This window comes from Nicrophorus vespilloides, unplaced genomic scaffold (assembly GCF_001412225.1).
Source record: "Nicrophorus vespilloides isolate i.1.1-1 unplaced genomic scaffold, Nicve_v1.0, whole genome shotgun sequence".
NCBI classification, from domain to species: Eukaryota; Metazoa; Arthropoda; class Insecta; order Coleoptera; family Silphidae; genus Nicrophorus; species Nicrophorus vespilloides.
The window spans coordinates 43,445-63,205 of NW_017099114.1; the positions used below are offsets into that span (position 1 = coordinate 43,445).

At 27.4% G+C, this 19,761-nt stretch overlaps 1 protein-coding gene across 3 annotated transcripts in view; it reads left to right on the forward strand.

Annotated features, from left to right (window-relative positions):
* LOC108564059 (glutamate receptor ionotropic, kainate 2) overlaps nucleotides 1-19,761 on the forward strand; it is a gene marked incomplete at its 5' end in the record, with an annotated part of 80,021 nt that overhangs the window by 43,072 nt on the left and 17,188 nt on the right. For all 3 annotated transcript variants that reach the window (XM_017922965.1, XM_017922966.1, XM_017922967.1), the window contains 1 exon segment: nucleotides 18,055-18,196. In XM_017922965.1, coding sequence (XP_017778454.1) covers nucleotides 18,055-18,196 — 142 coding nt within the window.

Below are 19,761 nucleotides of genomic sequence, written 5' to 3' on the forward strand. Positions count from 1 at the left end.
TTATTTTAATTAGATTATATACATAATAGCCATTCGAAATATAATATAAAACTATAGTTAAAAAAACTATATTTATTGTTATTTTTAATAATTTTTTGATTTTTTTTATTATTTAGTTTGTTATTTGATTTTTTGTAACATATAATAATTTGATGTATTTGAATGTAATGGCTAATTATCAATAAAATTGATACCGATTAAATAAAAATAATATTAAAATATACCAATAATTGGTACATAGAAACTATCTTCTTTCGATATAAAATAAATTAGGGATTTTTCTATGTTGAGAAATATTATAATTATTATATAGTTCAGAATCTTATTTAAATGTACATGCAAAAAAATAAGTAATAAGTAGCGTATACGTAATATACTTAAATACTTTTGCAAGCCAAGATTTTCTACTATGAATAAAGTAGAAGTATTTAGTTGTAATTTTCATATGTATTACGACAGATTAGTATATCTTCTTTCATTGAAGTTGTAATCTAATTTACTGATATTATTCAATTTGTGAACATTAAAGTGCGATTCTCATATTAAATAAATAATATGTTAAATTAAGTTTCTTTTGTATGTACTGTTTATTGTTGAATAATTAAGTTCGATTAATTATTATTATATTAATATACTAATATTATACTTCTACCTAGAGATTTTAGTAAGGAATTGTTTTTGTAATTGGGATTAAAAAAAAGGTTACATGATTCCTGCGGGCGCAGTTTGCATGGGTCGAAGTGAATTCGGCCGTTAAGGGATAATCCGTCGGTCTTTTCCTAATGACTGATCCTTAATTATTACCCCGTTTAGTTCGTTCTTTTTGTTCCAAGTAAATTTAGTAGGTGATTCTCGCTGATTACAGGTATTTACATCCGGTAGCGTCAGCCGACCCAGCCGTAACTCTTCGTTACCCTAAACCCAATTCCCTTGTTGTCTTGCTCCCCCAACTATTCTGCGGTTCTCCTGGTACAGATATTTAACATTATCTTGATCCCTTTTGGCAAACTATATTGCTTACAAACCATTACATTACTTACTAATATTATTTATTCATGTACAAAAATTAATACAAAAATATGTAGCATTTTATAATTATTGTACATTTTAAATGTTTAAATGTTTGATTGATTTTATTTTAAATTGAATAAACATTTATACATTTACGAATCATTTAAATATATACATTTCTATTAAACATTTTTATGACCAAAGAAAATTAATTAATGCACAATTTTAGTAAAATAATATATTTTACGATAAAAATATAGAAATTTTTTTTGCTTTGAAACATAATTTATTTACACATTTTAAATTTACTTTTTGATGTATTTTACAATTTATTTTAAATTGGAGTAAATATTTGAACGTGTTGGAATGTTAATGATTTAAAATCCCTAAAATATCATCTAACTGATTTATTTTTTGATGGAATATAATTATTTTAAAATGAATTAAATATTTTATCAAACACGTGTTGGAATTTCAAATTATTTATTTTTATGAAAACATTTTCTTTCAATTTTAAATATTATTAAAATATTTATTAATAATTTAAACATAAAGTAATTTACTATGTTGTAATATTTAATATTTTACTTCTGAAATATGAATTTTGTGAGATTCTGTTTTCAAAGAATGTTTCAAACCCGGGAGTCGGGTATTAGTTCTCGGGAAATCCCATAAGTACGCAATCCTCTTATGTTATTCATAACTAAATTTGATATTTTTTACATTTACATGTCACATATGTATTTATATTTGATACCAGTTTTATATACTATAGACAGGTGTATCAATTAAAATGTAATCTATCCAACACAACTTTTTAAAACTGAATCTAAATTGAAATGTACTGAACATTATGTGATTTTTTATTCTCCTTGAATTATTGCAATAGGCCATTTATTGACCATATGCATTTAAGTCCGATTTGTAAATTTATTTTCAAGTTTATTAGCGTAATGGTGCGTACATATCACGCTTGAAAATGCAATTTGCACGCTCATCGCAATATGATGAAACAGCATTACATATCGTGATGTTTCATTTCTATTTCTAAATTGTTACAGGTATTTCCGGTAAATTTACCAACCAAATATAACGTAATCTAGTCAAATTGTATATATAAATATAAAATTGATACACAAGAAAACTGCCATTTTCAATTGTTTGCTTTTAGTTGAAAGATATTTATAAATTTCGTAACGTCTGTGCCTTTGCATTTACTTTTATCTTCTGAACACATTTTGTTTCTCCCGGCTACCAATTCTAACAAATTTACTTGATCTGACTCTCTTTTCATCGGTGATTCTTGAAAATCTTTAGTATTCATATCATCAAAATGGAGGTGTGCTGTGGTGTCGAGGATTTTTACGAATTTTCGAATCGTGTTAGCCCAAAATATCGTGTTATTGAGATGATTCGTATATTTTATTCCTGTACGTGCATATCTTCACTTTTCACGAATATTGTATAGATGCAATCTAATTATGAATTTTATTAAAAATGAATAAAATTAATTATATTTGTATAATTGTTCTGCATATTTTTTAAAACAAAGTATGTGAAAGGATTTTGATTGAAGGTAACATGAAATGTGTAAAAACATACATGAAAATCTGCTTGTATTTCAAAGGTAAATAATACTTTTTATGTATGTTTATTAGACCGAATGCAACGCACAACGTTGAATAGGGAACATGATATGTACTTGACATTTTTTAAATAGACTTGCATAACAGAAATCTCTTGCTGGCCATTCAGGTTTTTCTTTCTTTAGAACTAATTGACATAGATGTGCAGTCCAATTTACTGTTATCTGGTAATGATCACTTCACTTGACAAAAGTTTATATTTTTGTTACAAAAAAATAATATAGATATACAATTGACAAGTTTTACGTATGTATAAGCGTAATTTACAAAGCGTGCACTTAAATCAATATAGCTATATATCAAACGTGCATTTATAATTACCTTGTTTTCTGTGTAACGTTCGGTAAAGTGAGCAATTCATCAATATTTCGGAAACACGTGGCAACGTCGCGTTGACACATTCTGTAAATGCGATTCAGGCGTAAAATCACGTAAAATATTTGGTAAGAATATTGACATTTTATGTACAGTTGTTTTTCGTCTCCATTTGATTTTTTTATGTCTATTGTCGACGCAATTTTTAAAATATACTTATAATTTGATTTTGTTGAAACATTACTAATATAATAAAAAAAAATATTAAAATTTAACTAAACATTAACTTAAATCGAATAATATATGGCCAAAAACTATAAACTATTAAAATAATATGATAAATTAATAGTTTATGATATATCTTATTTCTAAATCTATTTAAAAAGAAGTTGAAAATGCATAAATACATCTATTGCATCAGATATTCAGCATTATAATAAAAAATAAGTATGTATTTGTAGTTAATACAGTAATATTAAAATAAAATAAATAATCAAGAATTTCTTCACGGCATTTCCAATAACAGCTATATATACTTTAATCATTACAATAAAATATGAATAAGTAGTCGGAATGAAATCGAGCTCAATTTCAACCCAGAAACTATATTTTACAGCCAGGAAATATTGACTAAATATATAAATTTATTTGAAATATTATATACGTAAAAAATCCCATTTCAAAGACTTGAATTACTAATTTATAAAGTATTACAATTTATTTGATATATATTTATTCAAGAGCAGTGATATTTGTATCATACAATTTATATAAAAATGTATTTTTTATTAATTATATTATTTTAATTTTAATATATTTATTGGTCATAGAATAAAAGTACTCCCTTGCATACTTCCTTAATAAAAAAATAAACTAACAATTTTAGAGAAATACTGTCATGGGATTCAGAATACAGTTAAGAAAAGTCATAGCTGGGTTTCGATCTGTTCGGATTTGCTATAGTAATAATAGTTTATTATGTTTCGAAATAATAATAACAATCATAGTTTTCAAGTCATTGATATGGTTGTTCATTACCATGTAGTTATCTATATTGTTGATGTTAATTCTTGCTGATTAAATTGTATTGTTTTTCTTCTTGTTTGAATTTTTTTTGAAGATGTTTTTTTTATTTTTGTTTTTCTTCCTTTTATCATTAGAGATTGTAAATTATTATCATCAATGGTTCAATATAATTCTTTCTTAGTACTTTGTACTATGTATATCAATGTGATGTATGTTTACACTTTTTTAATTGGTTATTAACACTGTTATTTGAGCTCACGTAAACATGTACACATCTTATTTGCAACATCCTTATTGGTTAATATTTTGCTCCTAACAATCCCAGGATTTAAATCGTGAATCCGGGTAGTCGATATTATAAGAAAATATATGATTTCCCCAGGTTTAACTCCCGTGATATACTGGGAAGCATCCATTAGTGGCACTAAGCATTTCAAAAACAGATTATTTCGAATGTGACACTGCGAAAACAAGACATCAAGTTCATTGAAATAGATAGCGATCAATTAGTGAATGGTAATGGTTTCGTGGCGCCGGTTCGAATCCTAGTCAAGTCAGGCCCTTTGTGAGCCCTCTCGGTGCTTGCAGCATTAGGGCCATTGTTCATCACAGAAGGACAGTCAAAATAATGTGGTTCAGCATATGGACCTTCAGCCAAGTTGATGGACAATGACCTAAATTGTTTTTATGTTGTTGTGTTTTAACCATCGTTTCAATATGATCAAGTATTTATGCAATGTCGATATCTTTGTTTTTATGTATGATTTGTTATTGAACTAATTCATCTTTGCATTTATATTAGTAATTAATAATGAAATAATTTATGTAATACAAAGGGCTAATATAGTCATTAAATGTAGTTAACAAATTTTTTTAACTAAATTAATAATGCAAAATAGCAAATGAAAACAAAAATATTGTATTATATAAAGCAGATACAAAGAGTCTATAAGTTTAACACTTATAGTAAACTCCACAAAAGGAGACGACGATTTATTAAACGGGAGAATTGGGAGATCTTGCGGGCGCGCAGATGTTTCCAGAAACTTTTCACCGAACTCTATTCAACCACCTCCCTTTACCAATCCAACTGGGATTTGTTTATTACCAGTTGCTGGTAGAAGCTGCGAACTTATCGCGATCCTCCCTCTCGAGGCATCTGCATCTGCAAAATCCCCTAGCCGCCTCTTGCGAATCACTACAAAAAACTACATATATATAAATATAAGAACACGGAAGCTGAGAATAACCAGGGTTTTCTGAAAGCAGACATATTTTGTATGCGAGTCAATATTACTGTTCCTATGATTTTACTACCTTATTATTTTGCATACGGCGTTATCCCATCTTTTCCTCGAATGCAATCGAGCATAAAGGGTTTTAATAGAAACGCGTTTATATCATTCTTAAGTACCGGGGAAACGCACACAATAGAAAACCAGTTCAATTTTGCGCCGTGTTTGCATTGCGAATATCGCATAAAATCGAATCAATGGTTCCGCTTCGAAGATATACCTATTACAACGAATTTAAACGGTGCTTACACAATGCATGCCTGAAATCTTTATGACGATAACTTCAACAATAGTTAAATATGAATAATGTATTTATCAATTGTGGAACACAAATTGAATGATTTTAAAGTGTACATATTGTTGAAATTAATTCGATAACAATTATCTGGCTTAAATTATATTCAGTAATATTATTTTTGATATTATTATCAAACTTTGTTTCAAAGTATTTTGAAAATTTAAATATATTGATTTTTTAAGACATTTTTTACATATTTTTGTAAATTATATAATTATAAAATATAAAAAATTTGATTACTACAGTAATTGCAAAACATACCGACATTAGTTTTGAAAATATACTCTTTTTATAATTGAAACTTTAAAAAGTATAAATGTGTAGAATGTATTATTTGAAAATGCTATTACTTTTTGGCCGAAGAGAACATTTTATAAGGATCAAGTATCAGTTTTGAATCATTTTTGCCAATAGCTATAGAGATAAATCTTTGCTTTCGGGAAACGGAATATTTTATAATTAATTTCCGAGAAATTTCTGGAAAATTGTAAAAACTTAAATCAAAAGTGTAAATTATTCATACTTGAAATTACTTATAAAGTTTATAGAGTAGTTTGGTTTGATTTTAAAAATATAAAACTTAAAAAAATATTAATTAGAACATTAAAATATAATAAAAGAATCATATATATAAACACAAATATCTTTTAATGTATTTACATTTTTTCATTCTTCTTAAAGTGAATATTTAACTGTAAAAATGAAACAGTACGTAATATAGTTTATTTTTCAGTTCCATTTTGAATATATGCAAATAGTCCTACAAATTTTTTCTTACGTAGATGTCCGGAGGTCGGAACACGGGCTGTAACAACTGTTTACTTTACATTATGACAAATGCCCTGGGGTTGTTATTGCTCGTAGCGTCGAAATATTCAGTTTGCCAGGAATATAAGAATACAGTGTATATTATGAGATTTTTTTAAAATTAGAATACACTTACATATGTTATTGTTAATTTAACACCTTGATATTGAATAAATTGTTTTATTTTGGATAATTTTAACTATAAAATATACATTTCATTTGATAGTTTAATTAATTTTTAAATAATTATTAAGTTAATATCTAAGAAAGAAACAGATAATGAATTTCAAACTTTATTTATAATATAAATAATTTCAACTTTGATCGATTCAGATTTATTTCACAGCAAATTAAATTAAAAATAAATTCAATAATTAGTGCACAAAATGATTTATATATTCTTTTTATATTCTTTTTTTTTACAGTTAACTATCTTAATTTGCTGTTTATTTTTATATTTATTTGTGAATGTAGTTTCTTAGTACACTGGTTTCAAGTACTCTGAAACTATAAGAGATGTTGCTGTATCCAATTATTATTATTGCGCTGAGCATATACAAGATACTTGTTATTTTCATGCACGAAAAACTATTATAAAAAAAGAAATTTCCAATGGGCGATGGTATTCTCTACTGCATTACGAATGCAAGTTCCTGAAAAGGCGTCAGGATGATGAATCTAATCCTAACGTGGCCTAATTGAAACAAACGATCATTTCTGTCCGCCGTTACCATTTATCAGCTTCTTCTGCATAATCAATTTTCCCAACACTACTCTACGAACGTTTTTCCTACTTGAAAACTGTTTTTCAACTGAAAATATCTCCTCTTGAATAATAATCTCGAACGAAACCGGTCCTCTTTGTAAGCTTATTATGATCCAAATTTCCAAATGCATATTATGCTCGAGTGGCCTTTTCACACATTTTAAAATTGTCTTTCCTTTGAATAATAATCCTAAAGGAATTATGGTTTCTCAGTTGTTTTTTTTTGTGAGACTCAACTGAAAAGAAAACAGAAATTTAAATATATTTATTTTGTTAATAATATCTCAATAAAGTAAATATTTTTGTTTTAAGATTTAATGTATTTTGTAGGGCGGATAGCAACTGTATAATAGCAAATAATACGTAGCAATACCTAATGTACAATAATTACATTCCATGGTTTCTACTTCAGAAAAAAACTATTATTACTTATTTACAGCATAGTGCGGGTAATTGCTTCCCGCACTGTTTGAAACAGCACAAATCGAGTATTTATAAATAAAATAAAAATAAAAAAACACACAAAAGGGAATTAATATAGTGAACTGTATATATCTCTTTGAGGGGTCAGAAATTCTTAAATTTCTAGACCCCAACAAGTTCTTAGACAATTGAATCAGACAACTTCGTCAACTGAATCAACATTGGATGGTATGGACTATCATCATCCCTTGATATATCAACCAAATTAAATCGTAATTCCTTTTCCCTCTATATTTTCTATAAAATTATAATAATGCCCTACTAGGCATATTCTAAAGGTGGAACTTTGTGTGTATCACCTGCCTGAAAAAGAGTTATGTATAAAACAAATAATTTTGTGTTAGGCCATAAATACTTATGATCAACAGCCCCATAGCATTTTTTTAAAGCTATTATTTTCTTCTTCGCCGCTTTTATATAAATTGAGGAAATATGCATTGAGAAAATTAAATATAAACAATATTTAAAGGTCATCGCTATATACTTTGGAAAACATTGTAGTCACTCAGATGCAAATATGAAAGGTACACAGCTTATTGGCGGTCACCAAGACCGTAATATTTTAATAATTCATGAAGTGATTTAATTTATATAATTATTCCTTTTGTAATGTCTGGTCTGGTATATTGTTACTTAATGTCTGTCAATTTGACATTACGGTCACCAAAAATATCATGCGAAAGATGATAAAAATAAAACGAGTTTTTAGTGTACCTTGTATATTTGTAAGGCGAAAGATATAACACCTCACTCGATAAGTTCGTAGGATGACATATAGATGGCACCTCTATGCTTTTTAGGAAGTCTGTCGATTTAATGGCAATCTGACCTTTAGTTCATAAGTTACTGTGGTGATAGTGAAGCTACTTTTGTAATTTTGAAAACAATAGAAAAATCTGAATTTAGTGTGTTAACATTGCTTTTAGATGGAAAAAATACTGTTTAAGCAAAGCAATCATTGGTTTGATAATTGTTATGGGGACTCTTCTCCGTCGAGACAAATGGTAGAGAAGTGGTTTGCTGATTTTAAATCCGGTCGTACAGACACAAATGAATGCTCTGGTCGCCAATTTCAGCAATTGTTGCAGATAAGACGATATCGTGTGATCTCGTAGTGAAGTACCTATATTGAATCTCTATATTTGTATAATTTTTTTGTTGTACCATTATATAAAGTCAAATATTTCGAACGTAATCTTACTTTGAAATACTATTAGTATTTATTTTTTTTACAAACTACTTATATTATATTTATTATTATTTTTATTCTGAAAATGGTTTTGTTTTAAACAAATCTAATATTTATTATTATGGAACGCCTCGCTTTTCAGATTTCATAATTTCTAAAATATTACATAAATTTACTGAAAAAGCTATCACCAATTCAAAAGAATTTAAGAATTTATTCATACATATATAATTAATGTTAAATTTCTGAATGAAGTCGTGTGAATAATATCAGCTATGCTTAATATACATAATCAATTTATAAGATTACGGAAATATGCTAATCAGGTGACAGCAAGCAGTTGGTATAATTCGAGAAACGTTTGCGTCATTCCGTTCTGTGAGATCCCTTTGTGTGAAAATTGGTTTGGCTCAACTTTATAAACAATTAGTAATCAAGGATGCAATGTAAATGAGTATAAAGACATATAACGTACAGTCCTTAATTTTGGTACACAGTTATGTGGTTTATTTGTAGTGTGAGATGTATACTGTGCATGCCTTTTGTGCAAAGCATGTAAACAAGTAGTCGAGACGCGTGAAATTTTCTGCTCTGCAGCAAGTTTATCGATCTTGCTAATACTGAACTCAAGCCGAGGCTGTATTTGTAGGACGTCTGAGGAGGCTCCGACAGATAGGAGACGGATGGCGGGCTCCAACTTTCCCGCCCTCATCCGACCTCATCCTACACGAGCAAGCAAAAACCCCAACTCCGACCTCCAACCACCCCACCCTAGCAGTGAACACGAGTTCGCAAAGGTGCCAAAGCGAACTTCAAAGGATTAATTAAGAAATTAATTGCTCCTTTCTATGCCGCCACCTTTTCTAGTTACGCACGTGTTACAAAACTGCCAACCCCATACAGAGTGTACTTAATTTACTTTTAAATTAAAATTTATTTGTATCCGAATGAATAAGAAACTTACTTACATACTAATTGACTTCTCACAAATTTGATTTAAAACGCTGTTTCTATGCTTATTTATTTTTTTTAAGTTTTATTTAGTTTAATTTTAATTAACTAATTGTTAGTTTATTAAGTTAATTTTGAATATATGAAAAAATATTATAAATTCTCCTAATAATTTACTTATCAGAAATTTTAATAAAAATGATGTTTTTTCGTACTTTTGATGATACATTGCGGCTCTTAGCTTACATTCTTCGTAAGCTAGATGTGGTAATATATAAAAAGAATGAAAACGTAATGTAAGCATTTAAATTTGTACTCATACAAGAACTGTCCCACCAAATTTGAACTGGTTTCCTCCATCGGTATAGAAATCAGGAAATCGTGGCAAATGTCACCGTCAGATCTCACAGATAAAAAGAATACTTAAAAATAGAAACTTATTTTTTATTAATTATATTGAAAATTATTTTTTTTAAACTATTAATTATTAAATTTAGATAAGCAAAAGGGACCTTTTTGCATTGAGTCCATGAACACAGTTTTCAAGTTTACAACGTTGTTCATGGCCACCTACCTGTATTAGCCAATGATCAAGATTATTATAACTGATGTCATTCACAGGAACTTTGTATGGTTTGCGTCGTTTATCATCTTCATATTCATATTCTTGCTGCTCATTATTTCAAAGAGCTAATAAGATGAAAAACCACACAACTTTCGTATATTAATTTCATAAACCTTATACTTTACATTCCTGGCAATATAATGTCAAAATTATTCTTTGTTTACAAAATATTTATAATACATAGAAATAGTATTAATATAATTATTAAACTTTGTTTTTCTTTTCAACTGTATGAATATCACTAAACTGCATTCCCATCATCTCGTAGTAAACCCCACGAGCAGATTGAACTGAATCTGAATATTTAAAAATATGTTTTTCCGAGCTTGAATTGATTATTGTTTTGTTAATATATTCAACTTATTTCTTATGTATTATAGTTAATTTCTTTGAATGCATTTTGCTTTGTTCAATAAGAAATAATCTGCAAGTTTATTTGTTTTATGGAAACTTCAATGATCTTTTTAACTAGTAGATAAATTGAATAACATCTTCAGTGTATAAAATGATTGTATAACTACGGGAATTTCGCAATTTCCTGTCATTCCCGGTTTGAATTATGTATGAATGTTACCATACAAATTATTCGACTAACTCAAACTCAACTCCAGAACTCAAGTCTTGTAAACAAAACATTAGGTAACATCCGGGATTAATTACGAACTGCGTTGTTTAATAGTGTTGATTATGAGAAAATTTAATTGTGGAAGTTTTACGGTATCAAATGAATTGTTTATAAACTTAAAAGCAGACATAATTTAAAAATCGTTTCGTTGTTGAGTAAACAGATGGGACATAATAAATAAAATTTACAGAATGCTTTTTAAAATGACATGATTTTAAATATAATTTTATGTGATATATTTTTTGAATTATGTTTACGACTTCTTTTGCTCGAAGACTTATTTTGTTTTTTTTTTCCAGATACATAATTTTATTTTTTTTTACTGCTGGAAAATGAGAAAGGCGAACGGAAATTACAAATTATGATTAACGCTTTGATGTTGGAAAATTTAAATGTAAAAAAATATATATATAAGAGTATAAGAGTGAACAAAAAAGTTGAAATTTAATGGGATTTAAGTAGTGGCGGATGTTTTAATGGAAATGTTGAACGAACTTACTTTATGCTATATTAATTAACTTACTTTGATGAGAGAGAATCATTTGGAGTGTGAGGAAAATCAATTATAAGCGAATTATCTTTTGAAAACGGCGCAGGTGTCTGCAATTTTCTAACTCGATGATCAGAAAATTATGAACATTAATTCAACCAAAACTCAGATTTAATGAAGCAAAATGATTTAATTGAACATCCTTATAGAAATTATGTTTTCCTCTTGTCAATAAAAATTATTATATAACAATTACTATTAGAATACGCCAATATACCAGACTATTTGAAACCGGACTAATTGAGTACTTTAAGACTTTCATTTTCTTTAAAAATAAACAGCATAAAATAAGACTTGCGAAGGAAACAAATGATTTTTTATGACGAAAAAAATAATTTAGTTTACTAACTTTTAATAACATATTTCTCTTGTGGTCTAGTAAGATTTGAACTGTTTTGAGGTTTTAAACCCTAGTGAATCCGCACTTATCGAAGCCGCACTGTGCGAGTATTGCTGTTTTAAAATTAATTGTATATTTAATCTTCATCAAGCACAATAACAATATTAATATTAATATTTAAAAATGGAGACAAAGAAAACTTTCCTATTAGAAATTTAAAAGAAATAGTCTCAAAAATATTCTCCGATCAATACTATAAAATCGGAAACAATTTAGTTTTACTTAACTATTACAGCATATTTAAAATAAAAATGTTAATTGCCGTCGTTAAATATTTTGTTTTGGAAATGGGTGTTCATTAAGTCCAGTCCTTTTTATTGACATTTAAACCTGCACAAACATTTTTATTTTCGGTAATAAACTGAAATTGAAAAGTTTGTAATACTTGACAAATGTAAATCGATATAAAAAAATAAAATTTTTCCAATTAATTCTGAATATTTAGTAAATAGTATTAATTAATTAGTTAGACCAGTGTTTCTCAAACTTTTTGGTCCGAGACCACCTTTTGCACTTCTTCGACCCCCCGAATTATGGGTATGTGGAGAAAAACATCCCGGTTTAATCTGTCATCGCGACTTTGAGAATCATTGGTTTACAGAATATTAAAAAAACTAATTACAAAAAGAAATGTTAATTTAAGGAGACAAAAATAAGAAACACTTTTTCTTATATTAACATTTATCACTATTATATATGCAGAGAAGATGATGATTACATAATAATAAAATATTGATAACGTTTATATAAAATATTTATTTATTCTTTACTTAAATCTAAATTAGAAATCCAAGGACTTGAAACGCTTTAATCTTCTTGTTTTCACGCCGTTATCGAGAAGGTTGACTGCCAACGGGTTTGTATGGGAATGAAACCTGTTCGTGTATTTTTTTTTTATTCCAAAGTCTCTTATTGGTGATGTACCATGGTGCACCCGCGATTCGTCTAATTATTAGACTCTAATACATTTAGAATGGAATAAATAAAAAGAAATATATTAAATTAATATTAAAATTCTGCATTATTTATATTTACTTTTGTAATGTATCCCAGAAGAAGTGTACTAAATTTGTAGTATTTATTTTTATTTTGCTCAGATAAAATTTAATTACTTTTAACATTTTTAAACTAAGCTTTCCGGTCTTGTTTATTGTATTATATTTGAACATTCAGTAAATTCATTCACGATTGACAATTAATAAAATAATCAGCTTATAGTTGTTGCTGGAGTTACATAATTATAAATCCAATAATATAATATCTATACTGAAATTTTAATGAATTATTTCACATATTAAGCTTCTCTTTGTAGTTTCGATAATAAATTTGTAGCAAAATGGACGTCAATAATCCCTTTGATGTGCGATTTCTTTTATTATCTTTCAATATTCGTTGCTTTCAATTTATTAGTAATTTAGATCTTATTATAATAATAGTGTTATTTGCACCAGCTTTAATATATTTTTGAGTCAAATTTGTTAAATCCTATGCAACACTTATTTTTATTTAATTAGCAGATCCAACAATTGGCAAATCAAAATTATATCCAAAAAATACAATTAAATAAGACAAAATAATGAAATATAAACCATGTAAAAAGGAAAATGACTAACAATGAAATAATAAAAAAATATAATCCAAAATAAATTGCCATCAATAAAAGAAATTCTATTGAAAAAAAAAAATAGAAATGGAAATAATTTAATTATTTATCTAAATTTTCATAAATGCGTACATATAATAAATAAATTTGTATAATAGATTAAAGAAACTTTTAGCACTTAGAAATACGTCAAAGAGAAAGTGCATCCAAACTAAATGAAATTACACATGGAAACATTTCAAAAACATTTAATTTCTCATTGTGCATATGGAGAAATTTTCAAAATGTACATACATAATTCACTGCTACTCGTGTTAATCAAAACACACATCGTCTTTTGATAAATTGTTTCAAAATCGTTTGAGCAGGCTGTACATGCACACTGATAGAAAATATTGCAATGGTGCCAACGCCGTTGGAATTGGTTGGATTTCATATATCGTATAAAAAAATCGCATAAAAAAGAACCGGACAAATACAGGTTCTACTGTATATTGTTTTATGAATCAACAATTTTATTGAAATTTAAACTGACCATATTTTATTGATAACATAAATCAAATAAAAATATGAAACGTTGGCAGAAAGACATGTTGTCGATACATATTTATTAAATGCATATATATTTTTATAAATAACAATAATGAAAATATGCGTTGGCAGCGAAAATTATAAACAATATATTTATAAATAATCAGATGATTATTTCTATCCAATTTATAAATATTATATTAAATATGAAATATTTTCAAATAAAATAAAAGAGTATATAACATTTTTATCTAAATTTGGAATTAAATATGTTCAAATATAAATAGTAATTAAATTTATATAAATTTTAATTATCATTTAGACATTAATCAAGATTAACATTATTTATTTAATACGTACAATGATTCTTAGAATACATTTTTAGTACATTTAAAAATATTGTAAATAGCAATACTTTGCCTAATGTGAATGCGATCAGTCCAGATTCACAATAATCCAGATTATATATTCTGAGATATTGGCAAAACCGCACTATTCGAGCAATTTCTGCATAATAAAATATCAAAATATATATAATTACAATATTGCGGAAAAACCTCGGTCGTTAGATATTTGTTAAATGTTTTTACAAAAAATATAATAAAAATAAAATACAAGTGTTTATATAACTATTTCATAATGATTTTATGATGCAGAAATATTTCCTGTAAAAACTATGTTACATATTAAAGTATTTATGTAATCAAATTAATTTTCGACATTTCAAATAATAAAATAACAATTCCATTTCATCAACTATGCTATTTTTTATTGAATATATGTTATATAACATTTTATTTAAATTCCAACACATATTTCACATTAAAATAGACAAACATATATACACCGATTTAAATCTAGCAAAAAAATATTTCTTCAAATATATTACAGATAGATTTTAACAACCATATACATTATAAAATATCCACATCATTATAATTATGAGAAATTAGAATTAGCTGAGATAATTTTTTTTTGATGATACAAATTAAATTCATATTTGTCGTATTAATTGTTAATGAAAATACTGATCCTGAATATATGTCTATTACTATTTTATGTCATATTCTAGTAATAGATTACATATAGTAGACTATTAAAAATTGGGGTAATATTATACCCCATTTTTTAAGGTATTTTATCGAAAAAGTAAACAGTCAGTCACAAAAATAGATTTGACTGTATAAAGTGAAAACTGATCATTTTTGTATATAAAAATAATTTTGTAAAATTTATTTTATTTTGCTCAATTCAAATCCAGTTTCTTCTAAAATATTCAAACCATACTAACCATTCTGACAGTAAGTCTGATGGTTCGAGATATAGAAAATTTATTTATATAATTTGTGTATAAGTTAAATATTTGATATAATTATAAAAAGATTTTTTTTATAATATAATAATATACAGTTTCTTCATTTATTCCAATTATAATATTTCGGATTTAATTTACGTATAGCATCGAAAAAGTAACGTGTATATGATACACAGAATTCAGTTAATACGTAAGTAATAGGAATTGCATGGCGAGAAAATGATGAGGTGAGCACGATGTTTATATAACGCGGAATAATCGATACGAACGCACCCTCTCGGTCCTCTGCTTGTGTAGCCTTCACACTCATACTTTCAGCAGCCCCGCGTGCGCACATTTGCCATATTACACAAGTCATGCGGCCGCAATAAATTGCAAGCTACATGGTGTGTATATTTAACTTCTCGCCATGCATAACGAGATTAAGAGGGACTTAACAAAAATGAATCATTCGCTTACTTTCGAGCTGGTTTTTGTTTGCACCGCAGAACTTAAATGGCGCACGAGGGACGGCGGTGCTAGCGGTAGGCAGAGGAGGTTTAGTTAGCCGAGGCTTAACGTCTTTTCCGATCTGAATATTTCAGATCCCAACTGGTTCTAAGGATCTGCATTATGAATATATGAATACAGTCAGCGCTCACTTAACGTACATATTAAAGTATGTTCGATAATACGTACATAATAATTTATGACTCTCATAAATATCTGTACGAACTTTATATATTGACTATCGACGGAGCATTCACATTGTAAATACTTCCTTAGTCGCGCGGCGTATATGAGATAACTTTAAAAACTGGAAAAGTGGACCAACACAAACCTACGTACTTTCCTCATATTGACTGACGATTTGTAAAAGCACATCACTCCATTTTAGAGTAACGCGTTGAAGGATTAACAGCAAAATATTAAATAAATTAATTACTAACGTTATATTTATCGGAGTTTCTCAGACACCATACGAGTAACGATTCTACGAGAGGATTCGCGAGTAACGAAGTGTTAAGTTCAATTAAGACATCTTTTTATTTTGCTTATTCCTCGTTTTAGGAAGCATAAATATATAATGGACTAGCTGAGAAAATTATTAAAATATTTATTACAAAATAGCTGTACATTAAAACAATTTTTTTATTTATTTTTTTCCAATTATAATTTACTATATTTAGAACTTTTCAAATCCTGAATGAATGAATAAATAAACATCTCACAAAAATAATCAATTTATTATGAAAATTCAAACCTTACTATAGTGAAACCGCACTAATCGAAGATTGTTTTGAGGAATTGTATGTTTATAATTGAGTACGTGACCTTTTCAATAGCATTTTTTATTCGGTCTCGATAAATCTAGCACACTGCAACAAGTCTGTATTTAATTATCTCATGCATAATTAACACAACGTCACTTTACTTTGCTTGTTTACATAACTTCTTCGGTGAAAATGTCGGACAAGTTTTAATTGGTACAAGTGCATTTAAAGTTGTTTTTTTTTCTGTGTGATATACATTTTCTGTTAATTTATCATTTTATTATCCTCTTATACTTTAGATTTGTTGAAGAATAGAATAATTTATATTATACTTTTATAATTAGATGTATATTTATATAAATCATGAGACTTTAAGAAATTAAATTAAACTTTTCTGTAAATTTTCATTTTTTTCAATAAGTTATATAAAATAACAACTAATTACATGAATCTTTGTGGGTAATCGGTTCTGTTAATATTTAAATTTTGTTGAAATTGGACTAATGGAGGAAACTAATTACATCACAAATATTGTAAATCGCACAAAAGACGTTTGACATGAATTAAATATCAAGAAAATAATGTTGTGTACTATTTATTGAGAATTTATGTTTATTTTGTTATTTTCAAAGTATTCTAATCATTACAGACTTAGTGATTTTTGTGCCAATTTTCCTACCATCAGAATTATTAAAAAGGTTGATGAAATCAAGACATTGCTTGAGAATAAGCAAACTGCACCACACGTGAATTTGTAGTTATATTAAAAATATCAAAACAATCACCCAAACCATATACATTCTGGTATAATGTAATGTATAAATTGCGTGAAAGATAAAAAAAAGATTTTTAATTATTGAGAAAATTTAGAAAGAACTTTTAGGACAACTCAATATATAGATTTTATGATTGATTTATTCATATGGAAGTAAGAAGAAACCAATTATCATTTTACTAATAACAAAAATGTTTGTATTCATAGAATAAAACGAACGCGAAAAGTAATATAAACTCAATAAAAGTACTATAGCAAGAAAAAATTCGCTAAGTGATTTGATCATTAAGCATCATAAGAAAATAATCTATTCTAGTCACTAAAAATGCAGCTGCCACAGCAATTTTATTTATATTCCTGTAATCTATTTCAATGACCTCCAAATTTATTATAATACTATTTTCACGTACATTCATCTCAAATTGATATATAAGTTATTAGTATATGTATGCAAAAATTGTAAGTTATGATGTATACTTAGAAATCAATTTCCAAATCGAAAAATAATTAATAATTTGTTTTTCAATAATTATGCAAATATATATAATAAAAACTGTACAATAATGTTTTCGTATGATTTATGTTTCTAGACCTTTGCTGAAACAAATAAAGAATTCTGCTGAATCGCACATCGTCCTCGACTGTTCCACTGAAAGGATCTACGACGTTCTTAAGCAAGCACAGCAGATTGGTATGATGAGCGATTATCATAGTTACCTAATAACATCTTTGGTAAGTGAATATGACATATTTGACATTTTTTCATGAAATTGATACTGAATAATGAAATAACTGCAATTTATAGATTTTTGTAAAGAACATAAGCAATGGGAAGCAAATTAAATTAATTCAATTAATTATTAAATTTATTGTGATAAGTTGAATTTACGAAATAATTGCGATGTAAAATTTAAGTGTAATGCTTTATAATGCAGCAGATTTTACGACCATCATAAATAATTTAAGGGAAGCAAACCAAACCGACAAAAATAGAAAATTGGAAGATAAGGACTATCCTAATACACATACATGGGAAAATTTAATCCTGAATGGGCAAACAATGGAGTTCCATTATTAAAGATAATTATGTCAACACGATAATTCTCCACATTCCCAGGGCGGAGGCCGGGTCCCTTCTGCAGTTTATATTTTAGTTAAAATTTATACTATGCAATTTCCTATGCAAACTCGTAAAAATATGTGGAGGAACCGGAAAATCCGTTATGCGGGCTGAATGTGTCGGCCGAATATAGGATCTGTTGACACTCCCGACAAGCGCTATATAATTTGCATATGTCCTTGACTAATTTCGCGTCCTCCACTGAATTTTTTAACTTCAAACTTAATGGTTTTCGTTCTTTTTCTTCTTTGCGGGTTCACTTTAAAAAGTATCTAGGGAAATTAAAACTAGGAAATACCGTGGAAGCAATTCAGAAGTTCCAAAGAAAGTGTCCGATTTAGGAATTTGATTTGTTCCAAAATAACTGTCCAATATCATAAAAAAAATATGCAAAGGTATATGTAACGTGTATACTTCCATATATTTCTGCAATATAATGAAAACTCTGTTTAGTTTTTTCGTGGTTATTTTGTCCCATGCTTTATACACGGTTGCAATGAGTTCCCAAATTGAGGACATTGAAATCGGGGTTGTTTGGTGGTTGACAACATTCTTATGTTCCACCCATTTTCAGTACCAGGGTGAACAACTTCCTCATCATGAACACTGCAAAGTGGTTTAGCATTATCATACTGAATAATATAAAAATGCAAGTCACTTAAGTCATATAACATTTTCAAATATTGTTGTCATAATAACAGTATTTATTATAACAGTCACAGTTTATAAAAAAATAAAAATTAAAACATATTCATATAATTACTAAAATAAAAAAGATCAACTGTTTTATTTACACGTAATGTAAATATTGAAAAAACTGTTTTTTTTAATCTACATAACATAATATATTTGACAGTGCAAATATTATTTTTTTTTCGTTTTATTTATAGTCTTTTTTTACCTCCATGGGACTATGGAGGTAAAAAAAGACTATTGTTTCCTTTATAAAATCAAAATGAAACAAAAGCAAAATAAATTCGTATGGGTTTAACATAAGAATATAGGTAATAAAATACTTGTGACTTGGTTATGATGAACAGAGAGTAGGAGATTTCATCTGGAAAGGATAGAAGGGATTTTATATATATATTTTTCAAACTTCATATTATTTTTAATAAATATTTATATAGTTTTTTAATAAATAATAATAATTTTAATTTATAATAAACATATAGTT